This window comes from Lithobates pipiens, unplaced genomic scaffold, assembly GCF_037356315.1.
Source record: "Lithobates pipiens isolate NorthernLeopardFrog02 unplaced genomic scaffold, aLitPip1_a1.2 Scaffold_28, whole genome shotgun sequence".
NCBI lineage: Eukaryota > Metazoa > Chordata > Amphibia > Anura > Ranidae > Lithobates > Lithobates pipiens.
Genome location: NW_027507789.1, coordinates 64,732,507 through 64,750,366, shown reverse-complemented (window position 1 = coordinate 64,750,366; position 17,860 = coordinate 64,732,507). Strand labels below are relative to the sequence as shown.

The 17,860-nt window shown below is 45.0% G+C and overlaps 1 protein-coding gene across 1 annotated transcript in view; it reads right to left on the bottom strand.

The window, feature by feature from the left end:
• ATP5PD (ATP synthase peripheral stalk subunit d) overlaps nucleotides 1-15,631 on the bottom strand; it is a 22,985-nt gene extending 7,354 nt beyond the window's left edge. The window contains exons 1-4 of the mRNA XM_077459332.1: nucleotides 15,466-15,631; nucleotides 6,248-6,378; nucleotides 308-404; nucleotides 150-221 (exon numbers count right to left, since the gene is read on the bottom strand). Of these exons, the coding sequence (XP_077315458.1) occupies nucleotides 150-221; nucleotides 308-404; nucleotides 6,248-6,369 (291 nt within the window). The 5' untranslated portion in view covers nucleotides 6,370-6,378; nucleotides 15,466-15,631. The remainder of the gene's footprint in view (nucleotides 1-149; nucleotides 222-307; nucleotides 405-6,247; nucleotides 6,379-15,465) is intronic.
• Nucleotides 15,632-17,860: the final 2,229 nt, after the last annotated feature.

Genomic DNA, 17,860 nt, shown 5'->3' with positions numbered 1-17,860 from the left:
TTCCTATTACAGTAGCTCAGAGTTGGTCTTTAAGCCAAGGACAAACCTCAAGCTAGCTATTCACAGATATGTCATTTATTAACAGATTTCTCATAGCATAAAAAAACACCCACAAAAAAACAAAAAATTAACAAATCAAAATGACTTACAGCTTCCTGTTCCTGGGCATTTATCTTTTCAGTTTGGGTATCTTTAGGCTCTGGGATGGTAAGGGAATTAAACTGAAAAGGCAAAGCAATAAATTAAATAAACATGCATCTTAAGTTAGATTTCTGCAATCCAAATTCCTTTTTAATCATACACCCACCTTCTTTTCAAACTCATCCACTAGGCCTGCCTTGGCAATTGTGGTTCGGTAATAGGCCCAGTCAATTGTTGGTGGTTTGGCAGGGAGAGATGTCAACCTGTTATAAGAAATTTTTAGTTATATTGGTGATCTAAGGTTTATGTGCATAAAACAAGTAATGCAATAGCCCAGGGCTCGACAGAGCGATTAGAAATTGCCTGGGGTTTTGTCAGCAACAGGTGCCTCAGCTGCTATTACAGGGTGGGCTGTGGAGCGTGTGTTGGCTAGGGAGGTGGAGGATTGACACAACGGAGCACTGCTCGGGAATCACCATCATTATGGTAAATGCGATTAGCCACGGCAGCAGGGGATGAAAACCCTGGGATGGAGCCAGGAATAGAGTAGCCACTGAAAAGGTGGGATCCCTAAAGCCTGTCATCTCTGCTGCTGCTGACATCCTCTGTAGTTTTGCTGAAGCAGGCCAGGCTGATAGAGGAGGTGGAGGCTCCTGAGACGATGGTTTCTGGGCACCAGAGCACTCTGCTGGCTGGAGAGGCTGAGCCAGGGAAAGGAGGCCCGGAGACGGGAGCAGTTCATAAAGATGGCTGGAGAGCCAGGCCAGCTGCAAGTAAGAGTGTGAGGAGATGATCCCCTGCCTGCCAGCATGTCTAGCCTGGGCAAGCACTACACACAGCCTGTTCACATAGCACCAACTTCACTCAACGCTCACTACAGGAAGCCTGCTATACAGAAACATGGAGGCTGCCATTACTGCTTCTGTCATTTCAGGTGATCCCCAGGAGCCAGACTGCCTTCACCCTGTTCAGTGTACAGGAAACCTAGCAACTAGCATTTTCAAAAGGAGCTCAGCAATGGCAGCCTCCATACATGAAAGAGCACATGCATGCTTTACGATTTATCACTAGATTTCGGGTGATGAGGTCAGCGTGTGTGCAGCGTTTGAATCCAAGAGCTTCAGAGAGAGCGCCGGCAATATTTTTACTGGATTCAGATGTTGCAGGTGTGTAGTGTGCTATACCGTTGTCATGGCATTGAGCTGGGCAATGTAGAAACTGGAGAGATTGTATGAATGGAATATGAATGCGAGAGAGTGCGGTCTTGTAATAGCAGTGGTAAGTACCCTGTGTCCTGCATCTGTAAAGACACACATCAGGGCTACATAAGAGAAGAAGGGGTTTTGTGTATATAAGAAAAAAAAGAAGGGAAGAAGATTTTTAAATAAACACTGGCTTCTATCTTTTTTAGCTGGCTCTTAGGTTCAAAGCAAAATTTGTCAAGTCCTGCAATAGTCTATATAGCTTTCACAAAAATGAGGCCACAGAACAGACAAGCTAAAAATTACAAGTTGCTCAAGGGCACTTGAGGACACCACAGACAAGGATGAATAAAACAAACAGTCCATGAGAAAGAGAGAAAGACAGACAAAAGAAATAGTAATTTGGCTTCATCTCCCTTTGTCCTACCCTCCCCCCTCCGCTCCCTGCCCGTCAACTGCTACTAGCACCACTCTGCGTCTCTTCCCGCTATTTCGTTTATACCATCCCCTTTGTTAAAGAACATTTGTCCTAGTGCTTTATAAAAAAATAAAAAGCCAACGATTTCTACCTGTTGTCACAGTGCCTCCTGGCACTCCCATGACTCCTCAGCTCTCCTCTTCCCGACTGATGTCAGTGGCAGCGATTGGCCCCGCCCGCTGGAGCTGTCAGATGGGAAGGGGAGAGGAGAGCAGAGAGCCAAGTGGGCGCCGGGAGGCACTGTGAAATGCAGTTTTTGTTGTTGTTGTTTTTTTAACACTGGGGATGGTATAAAAACTTAACATAGTGGCTTAACAACCACTTTAAGTGGACCTGAAAAACTGAACCAGTGTTACAATAATGGTCATCAGATATTCATGAAAGATGTGGGGACCACAATTGCGATCACACCCCAGAGTGACTAGCAGTTTCCAAAGACACTGGCATAACACCCTGGAGGCATTACACAGCTAATCGGCAATGGCAGCCACCATATTTCCTAGTACAGTTTTTCTTCAATAGAAGGCAAATTCAGCATTGTACATCTTTCCATGGGACATCACATTGACAAAGTTGAGGATTTGTTTCTCAAGCACTCCCAATCTGTTATTAAAAAAGGTAATCTTTTGCTGACCTATGTTGAAGATGCATGCTCCATTACCATCATCTTTATTCACTATGTGAGGTCCTGACCCAAAACAAGGCATTCATACATCGGTCTGATATCACTAAAAAGCAACCACTTGCCACCAAAGCAAAATTTGTAATTTTTCTAAAATAAAGTTTTTAATAAAAAATTGCTTTGAACCCCCAATATAAATATATTTTCTAAAAGTGGAGGCCCTGGAGAATAAAAGGGTGGCTGCTGAATTTTTTTAGTGTTGCATAATAATATCTGTGAAACCCTTTATCAAGCAGAAACGTTAAAAAAATAAAAATACAATAAAATGCATTTTAGCGCACAAAAACACAAAATACCACACATTTTTTTGGAAAAATAAAAGTAAAGATACTAAACAAACATCGCAAGATTAAAAAAATGTACATGCAATGGTGACAAACTGTAGTACCTAAACATCTCCATAGGCAACTGGAAAATAATAATAAAAAAAAAAAAATCCAACTGCAGGAGGTGATCAAATACCACCAAAGAAAGCTCTATTTGTGAGAAAAAAAAAAATTGTGTACAGTGTCACACATGCGCAATAGTCAGTTAAAGTAATACATTGCTGTATTGCAGAAAAATGGCCTGGTCATGGGAGGGTAAACCTTCCTATGCTGGCAGAAAGTGTCAGACTTTTAGGGGCCTCTTCAGTGATTGACATAGTAGCCGATGGCTGCAGGTTCACTAGGAGGCTAGAAGATGCATGAAATTGTGGAGACAGATAGGTCCGAAAGGGTTGTGCCTTGCTTTCTGCACTTCTGGGACTTGTAGTTCTGCATTTTCTGTGTGGTTTTCTATCCACTGGGACTTTATTCTCTGCTCTTCCTGCAATTTTTGTCTGTGTGGTCTAGATGCTGTGGCCAGGACACAGCCCTCTGAAGTACCGCGATGTTCCTACGAGGCCACTGTTGGCTGGTGAGTTCCCTTAACCCTTGCTGTGCAACTTACCAATTTAAAGATGAGCTCTGGTGCTAGAATTATTGTTCTCACTCTGAAGTACGATACCTCACATGCGTTACAATCACTGCTCGCATATGTGTGTGAGCACTGGGGAACAGGGGTGCTTTAGAGGAAAAAAACAAAACAAAAAAAAAAAAAAAAAAAAAAAACACACAAACACCCCCCCCCCTCCCCCTCCCTCCCCGACCAGGCCATTTTTTGCAATACGGCACTGCATTGCTTTAACTGAGAATTGCGCAGTCACCTCTGCGGTTTTTATTTTTTATTTTTTGCACAAAAAAAAATAAGTGGTCCTGTCTATTCCTCCACTCAGGTCTCAGATTACACTCAGCTGTGTGCGCGCGCCATCAGATACATGCCCCTTGCTTTCTGTAGCAAAGAAATAGCCTTTGATTTTTGCGCTTTGAACAGCTGAGAGAGAGCTGCCAATAAACAGAAACAACTTACATGGGAGGATTTATCTAATCTCTATGCAAAACCTAAGGCTAGTCACCTCAGTGTATATATGCAAGGGTTTACCACCACTTTAAGGGCATGTGTTACAAGGCTTTTGTGCACAACTAAAAAAGGTAATTTGAGATATTTCAATTTCACTACATTGCCCTTTTGAATACTTAAAGAGGAAGTAAACCCTGATGGGTTTACTTCCTCTTTTTTTTCCCTGCAAAGGTAAAGCATAATGGACTACTATGCATCGCATAGTAGCTCATTATGTGTCACTTACCTGACACAGGAGCCAGCGAAGTCGCCGCTGATCCCTGTAGTCCGCCGCATCCATGTTGCTGGTGGCGTCTCGCAGCTCCGACGAATCACAGCGGCGAAGCCGCGATGACGTCACTCCCGCGCATGCGCACGGGAGTCGCGTCTCGCAGCTCCGCCGCTGCCACTCGGCGAAGCCGCGATGACGTCACTCCCGCGCATGCGCACGGGAGTCGACAAATTTGGCAAATCCATTCATGGATTTGCCGCATTTAGTGCGCCTGCGCGCCGCTGTCTACGGCGCATGCGCCGTAGACAGCGGTGCCCATTTTCGGGCAAATATCTCCTAAACCATATAGGTTTAGGAGATATTGCTTGGACCTACAGGTAAGCCTTACCTGTAAGCTTACCTGTAGGTCCAAGTTGTTTGGAAGGGTTTACTTCCTCTTTAAAAGCGAAATAAAAGTTACTTTTTTTGGTTAGTAAATTTTGTAGCCAAGTAATTTTTCCGCATTCACTGATGTGCGCTGATGAGGTGGCACCAATGGGCTGATAGGCTGAACTGGTGGGCATTGATGATGCGGCACTTATGGCCGCTGATGAGCACTCCGTGTTTACATGTGACCGGCAGTATTTGACGACCACCACCGATCACATGGTTTAAGAGCCATGGACGCGGACGGCTCTTTACACAGATTGGGGTCACGCCGTGCCCCCCGCCCCCCCAGTCATATGATGGTGGCCCAGAACACTTACCTGTCCCAGGGTCCAGCGATGCGGGGGAACGAAGCCTCCCCTCGTTCCCTGCGCCGGCATTCTTACTGTGGGCACCCAGCTGTGGCTTCACAGCCGGGCACCCACAGCGCACAATCACCTGGGACACGTGACAGATCCCAGATGACTGTGCAGCGCCGAGGGGAAGTGATGTCACCAACCCAGGCAATGAAGGAGGCAGACTATGAGGGACCCCCTAGCAACAGGCATTTAGAGGCGGGTAAAAAAAAAAAAAAAAAAAAAAAAAAAATTCCAATTTTTTTTTTTTTTATGAATTTTAAGCAAATTTATTTTATTTTTTTTGGTGGCAACACCACTTTAAGGGTCAATCATGCAGGTCAGCAAGTGACAAGTTTAACCTGCCACAATTCTTTACGATATGTGCAGATAAAAATTATTAGCAGCAAAGCCTAACTACTATTTAACCACTTAAGCCCGGACCATTTTGCTGGCCAAAGACCAGAGAGCACTTATTGCAATTCGGCACTGCGTCACTTTAACGGACATTTGCGTGGTCATGCAACGTGGCTCCCAAACAAAACGGACGTCCTTTTTCCCCCCCCCACAAATAGGAGCTCTTTTGGTGGCATTTGATCACCTGTACGGTTTTTATTTTTTTGAAAAAAAAAAAAAAAAAAAAAAATTGCATATTTTTTTACATTTTGCTATAATAAATATCCCCCTCCCCCCCCCAAAATAAAACCATTTTTCCCCCTCAGCTTAGGCCGATACGTATTCTTGTACATATTTTCGGGGAAGAAAAAAAAATAAATCAAATCGCAATAAACGATTGATTGGTTTGCACAAAAGTTATAGCGTTTACACACACACACACACACACACACATTTTTTTTTTACTAGTCATGGCAGTGATCAGCGATTTTTATCGTGACTGCGATTATGGCAATCAGTGCTATATAAAATGCACCGATTCCTGTTCAAATGACACTGGCAGTGAAGGGGTTAACCCCTAGGGGGCAGTGTAGGGGTTAAGCATGTCCTGGGGAGTGTGGCTACGTGTGCCATGTCCCTGATCTCTGCTCCCGATCACAGGGAGCAGAGATCAGTGACACTGTCACTAGGCAGAACGGGGAGATGCTTGTTTACATTAGCATTTCCTGTTCTTCCTCTCCGTGAGGCAATCGTGGGTATCGCACATAGAGTCCGCAGGACCCACGACCCGACTCACGGAGCCTGCCACGCACCCGCAGGACACCTCTTAAAGAGCAACACACAGGTACTTTAGGCAAGCGGTTAAGCAGAAAACAATACAAACGTAATATCACAGAGGTATATTAGGTTTTCTAACCCTCAAACTGATGCACTCACTTTGCAGCCACGGCATCACTACGGGTCTTCAGTGCATTGAACATAGGTTTTTGATTTGGAGGAACTCTTTCTGCAAATGCCAACCAATCGATCGTCTTGGTTGCAGCTCTGCGACCTGCCATGATTATAGTCTGAAAAAAGAAGATACAGTAGAGCTATGTGAGAAAGCATTTCATAAAGTGGTAAGATTTGCATCTACAGATAAAAAACAAAAAAAACAAAACACCCAACACTCTTTTCTCTAGACCCACAAAAGGTCAAGAACACTGTGTATATGCAACTGGAAGTTTTCATTGCCAAGCTATCATGGAGAGACTCCAGCATCACTACTAAAAGGCAAAAGAATGTGGAAAAAGTATACCGATCAGGGGCTCCAACTTACAAAGAGGTTGTAAACCCTTGTGTTTATTCACCTTAATGCATCCTACTGCATTAAGGTGAAAAAAAAAAACTTCTGGCACACACACAATCCCCCCAACCCCCCCCCCCCCCCCCATTTTACTTACCTAAGCCCTGTATTTCCCTCAGCGGAGATGTGCTGTCCCTCACTGCATGTGGTCTTAGCTATTGATTAGATAATTGATAGCAGCGCAGCCATTGGATCCTGCTGCTGTCAATCAAATCCAATGACGCGGGCACCGAGTTCAGGACTCATGTCTATGGATGCAGACAGCATCGTAGCTAGGATTTAACCCAATGAGTGCTGGTACTGATTAGAATTATTTAATTTTTTTTGTCAAAAGCCAAGCTCTCATCTCCCTATCCACCAATGTGAGTAGAGAGTAGCACCACTTCTTGCACTGTATGCAACTTGCACATTCAGGGGAGACAATAGAGCACAATGGACAGAATGCCTGGGCAATGACATCACTATGGGTCATACGTTGGCTGTCCCTCCCCTCAAGCCACCACTGGGAGCCGATCACATGACTGAACCTTTATGGTCAACTTTATTGCACATTATATTGGATTTTAATTGGACATTTTATGAGTATATAAGCTTGAGAAATAGTTGGGTTTGTGTATATAAAGTACTAATATATATAATTTTTTATTTATTTTTCCTGTGAGCGATTACAGACTGTGTGAGCTTGCTTTTTGTATGTAGATATAATTTTTTGTGCAGCGACACCTATTTTTTTTTATTGTTTAAAACAAAATTTCACGCTCTCAATCAACAGACAATTTTTAATCCTCACGCTGCTAGCATTTGTACATAGATTGTAAGGTTCATTAGATTTACTTGTTTTAGGCCCGTCACACTGGATCTCTCAGCTGATCCGTGGACAGGTCTGTGGTCCCCTCCGCTCCACTGATGCAGAGCAGACTCGGTCCGTTATTCTCTATGTGGCAGTCAGGTGAGAACAGATCTCCTGTCCGTTTCCATCTGACTGTCATCTTCTCCGCTGGACAGATGGCAAACAGATCCCCATCAGTTTCCATTTTTAGCAGACTGGATCAGATGCCGGCAGGTATCAGTGGATGGTGCAATTGGGTCCACCTGAAAAAAAAAAAAAAAAAAAAAAAAAAACACACGCACACAAAAGCAAAATGCTATGTGTGGCGGAAAACTAAACACACCATTCCCACTGTGATGAAACATGGTGGTGGCAGCATCATGTTGTGGGGATGCTTTTCTTCAGCAGGGACATGGAAGCTGGTCAGAGATGATGGAAAGATGGACGAAGCCAAATACAAGGCAATCTTAGAAGAAACCTGTTAGTCTACAAAAGACTTGAGACTGGGAGTGGAGGTTCACCTTACAGCAGGAAAACGACCATAAACATGCAAGCCAGAACTACAATGGAATAGTTTAGATCAAAGCATATTCATGTGTAAGGATGATCCAGTTAAAGTCCAGACCTAAATCCAATTGAGAATCTGCGGCAAGACTTCAAAATTGCTGTTCATAGACGCTCTCCATCCAATCTGACAGAGCTTGAGCTATTTTACAAAGAAGAATGGGCAAAAATGTCACCATAGATGTGCAAAGCTGGTAGAGATCCTCAAAATGATTGCAGCTGTAATTGCAGCAAAAGGTGGTTCTACAAAAGTATATACTCGGGGGTGGGGTGCAAATACACGCCACATTTTTCAGATATTTGTAAAAAAAAAAAAAAATTTTATATACATCTCCCATTTTCCTTCCAATTCACAATTATGTGCTACTTTGTGTTGGTCTATCACATAAAAATGGAAAATTGGATCATACTTACCATAATTTTCCTTTCCTGGTGCCTATCCATGGCAGCATACCTGTGAGAGCTCCTACACAACTCCTCCCTTAGGACTAGTAAATAGCATAAATTAAAGACATAGTCCCTCTCCAACATTCTCTGTAATATAGAATACCAAGGGTGGGAGTGTATGCTGCCATGGATAGGCACCAGGAAAATTACGCTATGATACAATTTTCCGTTTTCCTGGTGCCTCCATGGCAGCATACCTGTGATAAATAACTGACAAGGGTGGGATAATGCTTAAAGCGGTTCTTCACCCTAAAGGGGAAGTTCCGCTAGTATTATCCCTCCCCCCCTCCGGTGTCACAATCGGCACCTTTCGGGGGGGGGGGGGGGGATAATCCAGGTATCTGCACCCACTTCCGGCCAGACCGCCGCATGGCTCCGCCCCCCCGTTGTGTTCTGGGAAACACACAGTTCCCAGAGACACAGCGGGGGACCATAAGAGAAGCGCAGCGCAACTCGCGCATGCGCAGTAGGGAACCGGGCAGTGAAGCCCTCATGCTTCACTTCCCGATTCCCTGACAGAGGATGGCGGCATTGGCTGCAGCGAGACGAGCGATTGCTCGTTATCTGCCGCCGACATCGCTGGAACCTGGGACAGGTAAGTGTGATATTATTAAAAGTCAGCAGCTGCAATATTAGTAGCTGCTGGCTTTTAATTTTTTTTTTTTTTTTTTTTTTTTTTTTTTTTTTTTAGGTGCAGCTCCTCTTTAATAAGTGTTTAATCAGAAAAGGACATTGCAGCCTGAACTGCTCTCCTTCTGAACTCAACAGTTGTGAGAGCTCCTGGATCAATATTGTAGTGTCTGAGAAAAGTATGGTGAGAAGACCAGGTGGCGGCCCTGCAAACCGTCTCCAACAAAACATTAGCCATTGCTGCCCAGGAAGCCGAGACTGCCCTTGTAGAATGAGCATTCACGCGGGATGGAGGCTTCATATTCCTCACTCTGTAGGCCTTCTGGATCAGCTTTACAACCCAAGATGCCAGAGTTCTGGCCAGTTTTGCATTCTCCCGAGTGGCAAACAGATCTACCTGAGGGGGATCCCACAGGCTGGCGATCCATGGTTGACATGGGGATGGAGGGCCCATTCGTTGTTGTCCTGGAAGTTCCTTGACAGCGAGTCTGCTTCCATGTTTAACTTGCCTGGAAGATACATTGCTCTGGGAGGTCCAGGAGGTTCTTCTCCGCCCAGAGCATGATCGGCTCTACCTCTCTGAGGAGTGATCTGCTGCGAATGCCTCCCTGCTTCTGCAGATATGCCACAGCTGCCCTGTTGTCCAGGCGTAGGAGTATTCTCTGGCCTCCAAATTGAGATGCAAATTAAGTCAGTGCCATGAATGCTGCCCTCATCTCCAATATGTTGGATACCACTCCCTGGGTGGAACATGGCCATCTTCTCTGTATCCTGGTTTCCCCGCAATGGGCTCCCCAGCCTTGTCCACTTGTGTCAGACATAATTGTGATCCAGGAGAGGGAGCCCAGGTGACGGGGCTTGGAGAGGTTCTCTGGAACTGTCCACCAGTGAAGACTCCTGCACATTACTCCCATCGGTTAGATCGTCTGAGTTGCTGTTTCTTCTACTGTGCCAAGAAATCCATCTGGAAATCTCAAGTGCCAATGGGCCCAAGGAATCAGGGGTATGCAGGCAGACATTGTGCCAATGAGGCTCAGGCTCATTGTGACGCTGTCAGATACGGGTTCCAGGTGATCATGAACATTCTCTGGATGATGATCTTTGCCTTCAGAGGAGGCAACAACACTGTCCGCTCCTGTGTGTTGAACATTGCACCCAGATAGATCATCTGTTGAGTTGGTGCCAGTTGATCAGTCACCCTAGATCTCTTAGGGACTGTAGAAGCATCTCCCGGTGATATACCAACTGCTCTGGACAGCTTGCTAGCAGGAGGATGTCGTCTAAATAGTGGTATATCCTCAAGCCCTTCTCCACCCCCCTGTCTTCTTTGGCACCAGGAATAGGGTGGAGTAGAAGCCTGTGAAGCGCTCCAACAAGGGAACCAGCACAGCCACCCCCTGAAGCTGGAGAGATGTTATGAAACGTATTAGAGCTTGAGCCTTCAACGGAGAGGATGGAATCTTTGTTCTTTTGACAACTAATGCATCTACTACCGGCATAGAGTTTAGTGACTGCATTTCGGTCTCTGGTAAAGGGTAAAGCTTATTGAACAGGCCCAAAGAAAGTTTATTGGTCTTTGACCACTCATTCTGAATGACCTTGCCCATCAGAGGGAAGAGAATCTGCTCCCTTTTGAGGAATGTGAAATAGATCTTAGATTTTTGAGGTGGTTCCTCTGCATCTTCCCAGGCGATTGCAGTCTTGACTGCTTTGATAAATGGTGGGACCAAGAAATAGCTGGACCCAGAAGGCTCCTATTCCTCTGAAGAGTCCCCTGAGAGGTCTTCAGGGGGTACATGTTCAGCCGGCCTAACAGAGGCAAAGGGGTACTAACTGCCGAGGGACCGGGAACATCAGGATCCATACACAGGCTAACCCACCTATCTCCCATATACTACCACAGAGCAGAGTCAGCGAGGAACTTGCGGGGCACAGATGAGCAGATACTGACAGCCATGACCCTTACAAGATGACCTTTAAATACAAAAAAGGTGGGTGGGTGGGCTAATCCCAAAGTCCACCTCTGACATACCACTGTATTCATCATGAAATATGATGGCACATCCACAGAGGGGTTCCCAGTCTCATCAGCGGTGTGAGCGGCCCAAGAACAAGGACTGCGCACGGGAAAGGCTAAACCCAGCGGACACTGCCAGAGGTATGGATGTACTGCTACTCTTCACCAGCACAAGAGGTATAGGGGGGGGGGGGGGGGGAGGAGAATGTTAGGGGAGGGACTATGCCTTTAATTGATGCTATTCACTAGTCCTGAAGGAGGAGTCGAGACAGAGCTCCCTCACAGGTATGCTGCCATGGAGGCACCAGGAAATCCCAATACATTTATTGGTTGTAACATGACAAAACTTGGAAAATGGTAAGGGGTATGAATACTTTTTCAAGGCAATGTATATTGATTGGTTTGCACAAAGCTATAGTGATAGGACTTTTTTTCCCCCTTTTACTAGTAGTAACAGCGATCTGCAACTTTTAGCGGGACTGCAACATTGCGGTAGACAAATCAGACACAAAGTGAAATTTTTTTGGGGACACTAATACAGTGATCAGTGCTAATATGTGCACTGGCAGGGAAGGGGTTAACATCGGTTCAATGGGCTAAATGTGTCGGGGTGCTTGTACTGCAAGAAGAAAGATCACTGGTCCTGATTAGCAGAAACAAAAGATCTGTCTTCTTCGTCACAGAACGTCGATCTGCCTTGTTTATATAGGCAGACCAACGTTCTGTCTGCCTCGGGAATGATCAGCAGGTCCCAGTGGACATCAGGTCTGCCTGACCCGCTGATTGGCTTCCGCTATGGGCATTCCAGACCAGATGGGCCTTTTCGCTGGTTATATCTAAATGATGCCTGAGTCCACAGACATCATTCAGATATTGCCGTTTTCAGCTGGCGATTCCCTACACCATAAGAACGATCATAGCGGCTGTTTCGCCGCTTGATCGTTCTTACGGGCGGCGGGAGGGGACGCCCCCCCCCCTCCCGCCGGTGCTTCTACCGACTCACCGTGTCCATCGGTGAGTCGGTCACAGGATCCGCAGGCCCCAGCATGTGATCATAGAGATTTCCGGCGGACTAGATTGTCCCCGGAGTCTCTATGATCGTTCGGAGGCCGGGCGCGATGTTATGACGTCATGCCCGGCCTCGGTATTCAAATTAACGGCGCCGGTCTGGCTAGGAAGCCATGGTCGTTTTTTTTTTTTTATTCTTCCCAGCCTAGAGGTGAGATATGGGGTCTTATTGACCCCATATTTCACTGTAAATAGGTCCGATCATGCCATATTCCTATTACAAGGGATGTTTACATTCCTTGTAATAGGAATTAAAAAAAAATTAATGACTTTTAAGTGTAAAACTAAAAATAAAATTTTTTAAGCGCCCCTGTCCCCGTGAGCTCGCACACAGAAGCGAACACATACGTAAGTCCCGCCCACATATGAAAACGGTGTTCAAACCACACATGCGAGGTATCGCCGCGAACGTTAGAGCGAGAGCAATAATTCTAGACCTCCTCTGTAACCCAAAACATGTAACCAGTAAAAAAAATTAAAGCGTCGCCTATGGGGATTTTTAAATACCAAAGTTTGGCGCCATTCCACGAGCGCGTGCAATTTTGAAGCGTGACATGTTGGGTATCTATTTACTCGGCGTATCCTCCTCTTTCACATTATGCAAAAAAATTGGGCTAACTTTACTGTTTTTTTTAAGCATGAAACTGTTTTTTTTCTGAAAAAAACATGTTCGAAAATTGCTGCGCAAATACCGTGCGAGATAAAAAGTTGCAATGACCGCCATTGTATTCTCCAGGGTCTTTGCTAAAAAAATATATATAATGTTTCGGGGTTCTATGTAATTTTCTAGCAAAAAAATTAGGAATTTTACATGTAGGAGAGAAATGTCAGAATTGGCCTGGGTCTGAAGTGGTTAAGAGATATAAGAATATATATATATTTTATCTCATGTACAGGTACGCGATTTGGCACTAAAGAGCCGCCCTGCTGCAGTAAATGTGGGGATGTCCTTAAAGAGGAGGGCCGGTTATACAAAAAAAAAAAAAAAAAAAGTCAGCAGCTGCAAACACTGCAGCTGCTGACTTAATCAACACACTCACCTGTCCAGGGTGCCCGCGATGTCGGCCGCCCGAGGCCGACCCGTCCCTCGGGTCCCGGTGCTGCCATTCCTTGTAAGGGAAACAGGCAGTGGAGTCTTACGGCTTCACTGCCCGTTTCCTACTGCGCATGCGCGAGTCCCGCAGCGCTTTCTGAATGGGACGCGCTGTGTTCTGGAACACACAGTTCCCAGAACACAGCGCGACTCATTACCCAGAAGACGCCGCGACGAAGACAGAAGATCTCCGCGGAGGAGGAAGATTAGGAGAAAGTGCCTAGCAACAGGCATTTCTGGTAAGTAAAAAAAAATAATTTTTCTCATTTTTTTTTTTTTATATTTTTTTTTAATTTTTAATATTTTTTTTTGTTTTCAGGGTGGCCCTCCACTTTAAGCGGTTAAAGTGTATCTGTCCCTAGCCTATGGACACTGAACTATTTCCATATTCTTCATGAGCCGTAAAGGAGATTTAAAACAGCTGACCTCTATCACATCGTCTGGGGTCTCCACCAGCTTTACCAAAACAATGTAATCAGTATACAACCAGCCAGGGCCTTGTACAACATGGGTGATGAGAGACGCTGACCATCTGATTAGGGATGCACAGATACCATTATTTTTTTTTTTTTTTTTTTTATAATGAGTACAAGTACCAATACTTTTTTTTTTTTTTTTTTTTTTTTAGTACTCCGATACTGTTTTGTTTTAGCTTCAGCTGTCAGCAATGGTACAAAGCATTGAAAAGTTATTTACAAATGAAATAAAAGTTTTATTTTTTATTTTTTTATTTAGTGCTTTTTCAATGTGAAATATATGTGTACAAATATTCACTAACAAAGCAAACAAAAAAAAACAAGTTTTAATTGTTTATCGTTTATAAAATAGAAGAAAAAAAAAAAAAAAGCAGGAAAATTAGTAAATTGAGGAGAATAGAGTTAATTAAGTCTGATTAGAGTAAATTAAGGGTTATTAAAGGGTTAAACAGAGGAACATTTGTTCATCCCTTTGATCTGCAGATGAAGAAAGAGAAACAATGTTTCTTTTTATTTTAGTGCTTCAAGAGGGATTCCACCAAAAAAAAAAATATTAAAAGCCAGCAGCTATAAATACTACAGCTGCTGACTTTTAATAAATGGACACTCACCTGTCCCGGGTTCCAGCGATGCCGGCAGCCGAGGCCGATCGATTGCTCGGCCCTCGGCTGCTGCCGCCACCATTCTAGGTGAGGGAATCAGGAAGTGAAGCGAATCAGCTTCACTTCCCGGTTCCCTACTGCGCATGCGCGAGTCGCGTCGCGCAATAGGAAATCTCCATGCTGTCACTGGGACCCGTGTGTGTCCCAGCAGACAGCGCGGCAGGACAGGAAATGGCGTAGACTCCCACGGGAGTCTATGCCCGGAAGTGGGTGTAAATACCTGTCTTTGACAGGTATCTCCACCCCCCTCCCCCTCCCCCCTGAAAGGTGTCAATTGTGACAGCGGAGGGGGGGAGGGATCCGATCAGCGTAGATTCCACTTTAGGGTGGAATCCCGCTTTCAGGAATGGTTGTTAATAAACGTTGCATGCTGTTTTTTTGGTTTTTTTCTGACCGCTCCAATTACTGGACTTCTTTAACACTGGGGAGACCCACTGACAGCTCAAAGAACCGAGCCTGAAAGTATCAATACTTGTGCAAATACCGATACTAGTATTGGTGCAACCCTACATCTGACTGTACAATCTCTTTTAAATTTAAAAAAAAAAAAGACCATGTAATTAGAGGACATTTCATTCAATCTAGATACAATCAGGGAGGCCCCTGTACTACACCTTGGATGGAGAGAAGATTGAACAATCAGATTGTACAGTGTATGGCCAGCTTTAGGATCACAAAAAAAAAGGCAGAGTGTCAGGGAAGGTGAACCCTGACCCCCTAATCTACATCCAAAAACGAGGAGGGCAACAGGCAGGAGGTCAGCGCATACCCCAGGCGTGACACAGGTCAGCCTCCTTCACTCAGCACTGGCCCCACTGCCCAGCAGTATTTTAAAGAGCGGACATAAAAGTGTCCCCATGAACCTCTATTACACAGGGTCCCCTTCCCCACCCCTCACACACACCGCCGGCCTTATCACAGCGGCTACTTCAAGGTCCCCTCATATAGGGCAATGTCTGGTGGGAAACAATCACTGAATGCGGGGAACAAGCTCTCCCCATGCACAACCCCGCCATCCCTCACCTCTATTCTCCGACCTCCACTCACGCCAGCCGGGACACTGCAATGGCAGCCGCTACTAGAACTACCAATAGCCGAGAGCGACACAAACTTACTAAACACCAATCACGAGAGAGCTAGTCAGGGAACGGCGCGCAGGGATTCGCTGAAACCTTCCACGTGACCGTCCCTAGACGTGGAAAGAGAGCCCAGTTACTACTGCCTGACCTTGAACGACGTCGTGCGTAATTGTGAGGGGGAGGGAATAGTGTGGTTGCGTGTGATTGCTGTGTCCTTTGACCGTGGCGGGTTAGTGTCGCGTTAGCAGTGTAATATACGAATTAAAGCTACCATAAAGTGATTGTGTAACTCGTATGTTTAGGTTATGGGTGTGCATGCTTTAGTTTTGTATGCACTAAACATCTACGTTCTAGTAGTGAGAAGCTTGGGTGTATCAAGATGGACGTCCATAGGCGTAGCAATAGGGACACAGAGCTGACAGCTCAGGTGTAGTAGAATGGAGGCAGTGCTAACTTCTGGGGTGTAACAATATGGACGGCAGTGGAGACTCGTACGTAGGGGCTGCGGGGGCAACGCTCCACCAGGTTTGTTGCAGAAAAGAAAAAATATATTTTTTATAATTATTATATTATCATTAATAAAACATTTTTTAATAATAAACTATAATTATTGTTTTTCTTTGGAGTTTTTCTCTAGCTGTGTGCTGCTGTTGCTTCTTGCTAGGTTAGAAAAAAAGTCTAATCTGCCTAGCAACAGGACATTCGAGAAATCATTAATCACTTACCGACTGGCTCACGCCGATATACGCTGGCAAAGCGGCACATTCCCACAAAACCCCATATGGGTACTTGGTACCCTTTAAGACCCAAAGCAGGCGTACGCACCCGCTGCACGGCAGGGGACCCAATGTGTGTGGCCAGCAGGTGCAATTGCCGCCGGCCACCCACAATTGCGGGTACGAGAGCCAGCAAAAGGATTTGTGTGTGTAAACACACAAATCCCTGTTCTGACATGGGAGGAGATATAGATTGTCTGTTCCTACTAAGTAGGAACAACAATCTGGCTCCTCCTCTAGTCAGTCCCATCCCCTCACAGTTAGAAACCCACCTAGGGAACACATTTAACCCCTTGATCACCCCCTAGTGTTAACCCCTTCCCTGCCAGTGACATTTACAGAGTAATCAGTGCATTTTTATAGCACTGACCGCTGTATAAATATCATTGGTCCCAAAAATGTGTAAAAAGTGTCTGATCTGTCCACTGCAATGTTACAGTACCACTAAAAATCGCAGATCACCGCCATTACTAGTAAAAAAAAAAAATAATAAAAATTTTAAAAAAAATGACAAAAATCTTTCCCATACTTTGTAGACGCTATAACGTTTGCGCAAACCAATCAATATACGCTTATTCCGATTGTTTTACCAAAATATATATTGGCCTAAACTGATGAAAAAATGTGTATTTTAAAAACATTTTTGGGGATATTTATTATAGCAAAAAAGTAAAAAACATTGTTGTTTTTTTTCAAAATTTTTGCTCTTTTTCTGTTTATAGCGCAAAACATAAAAACCGCAGAGGTGATCAAATACCATCAAAAGAAAGCTCTATTTGTAGTAAAATTTTGTTTGAGTACAGTGTTGCACAACCACGCAATTGTCAGTTAAAGCGATGCAGTGCCGTATCGCAAAAAATGGCCCGGTCGTTAAGACGGAAAATCTTGCGGTCCTCAGGTGGTTAAAGGATATGTAACGGTTAGTTTAAGAAAGCAAAAAAAAAAAAAATGTCATACTTTCTTCCTTTGTGCAGTTGGTTTTGCACAAAGTTATCCCAATCCTCCTCTCTGGGGTCCCTCCGTGGCGCTCCTGGCTCCTCCTCTTCTTGAGTTCCCCGTTAGAGAGCTGCTCTCCCTTGGGGGGATTGGTGCGACCGCGCTTCTGTGTCCTGCTGCTGCATCCATTGACACGGACAGCAGGACTCGGCCCCACCACGTATCATTGGAATTGATTGACAACAGTGGGATCCAATGGCTGCGCTGCTAATAATCTATCCAATCAGGATGCAAGACACCTGCTGGAGCTGCTGTGCTCACCCCCGTCGCTGGAAAGAATGGGTTCAAGTAAGTAAAAAGGGGGGCTATGGGGGGGCTGCTGCATCACAGGAGGTTTTTCACCTTAAAGTGGAGTTTCACTCAATTTTGAGAGGTGGTCTTAAACTAAAGACCACCTCTCCACCCCTTGTTTTTGGATATTTAAACATTTTTTTTTTACTTTCTAACTTATGTAGCGACCACCACCCATTGCAGGACGGCCTTGACTTAATGGGCTTATCGGTTACCTTCTCCTGGCCTGCTCCTCCGCATCTAAGCGTTCCCAGGGTTGATACCCAATGACTTGTA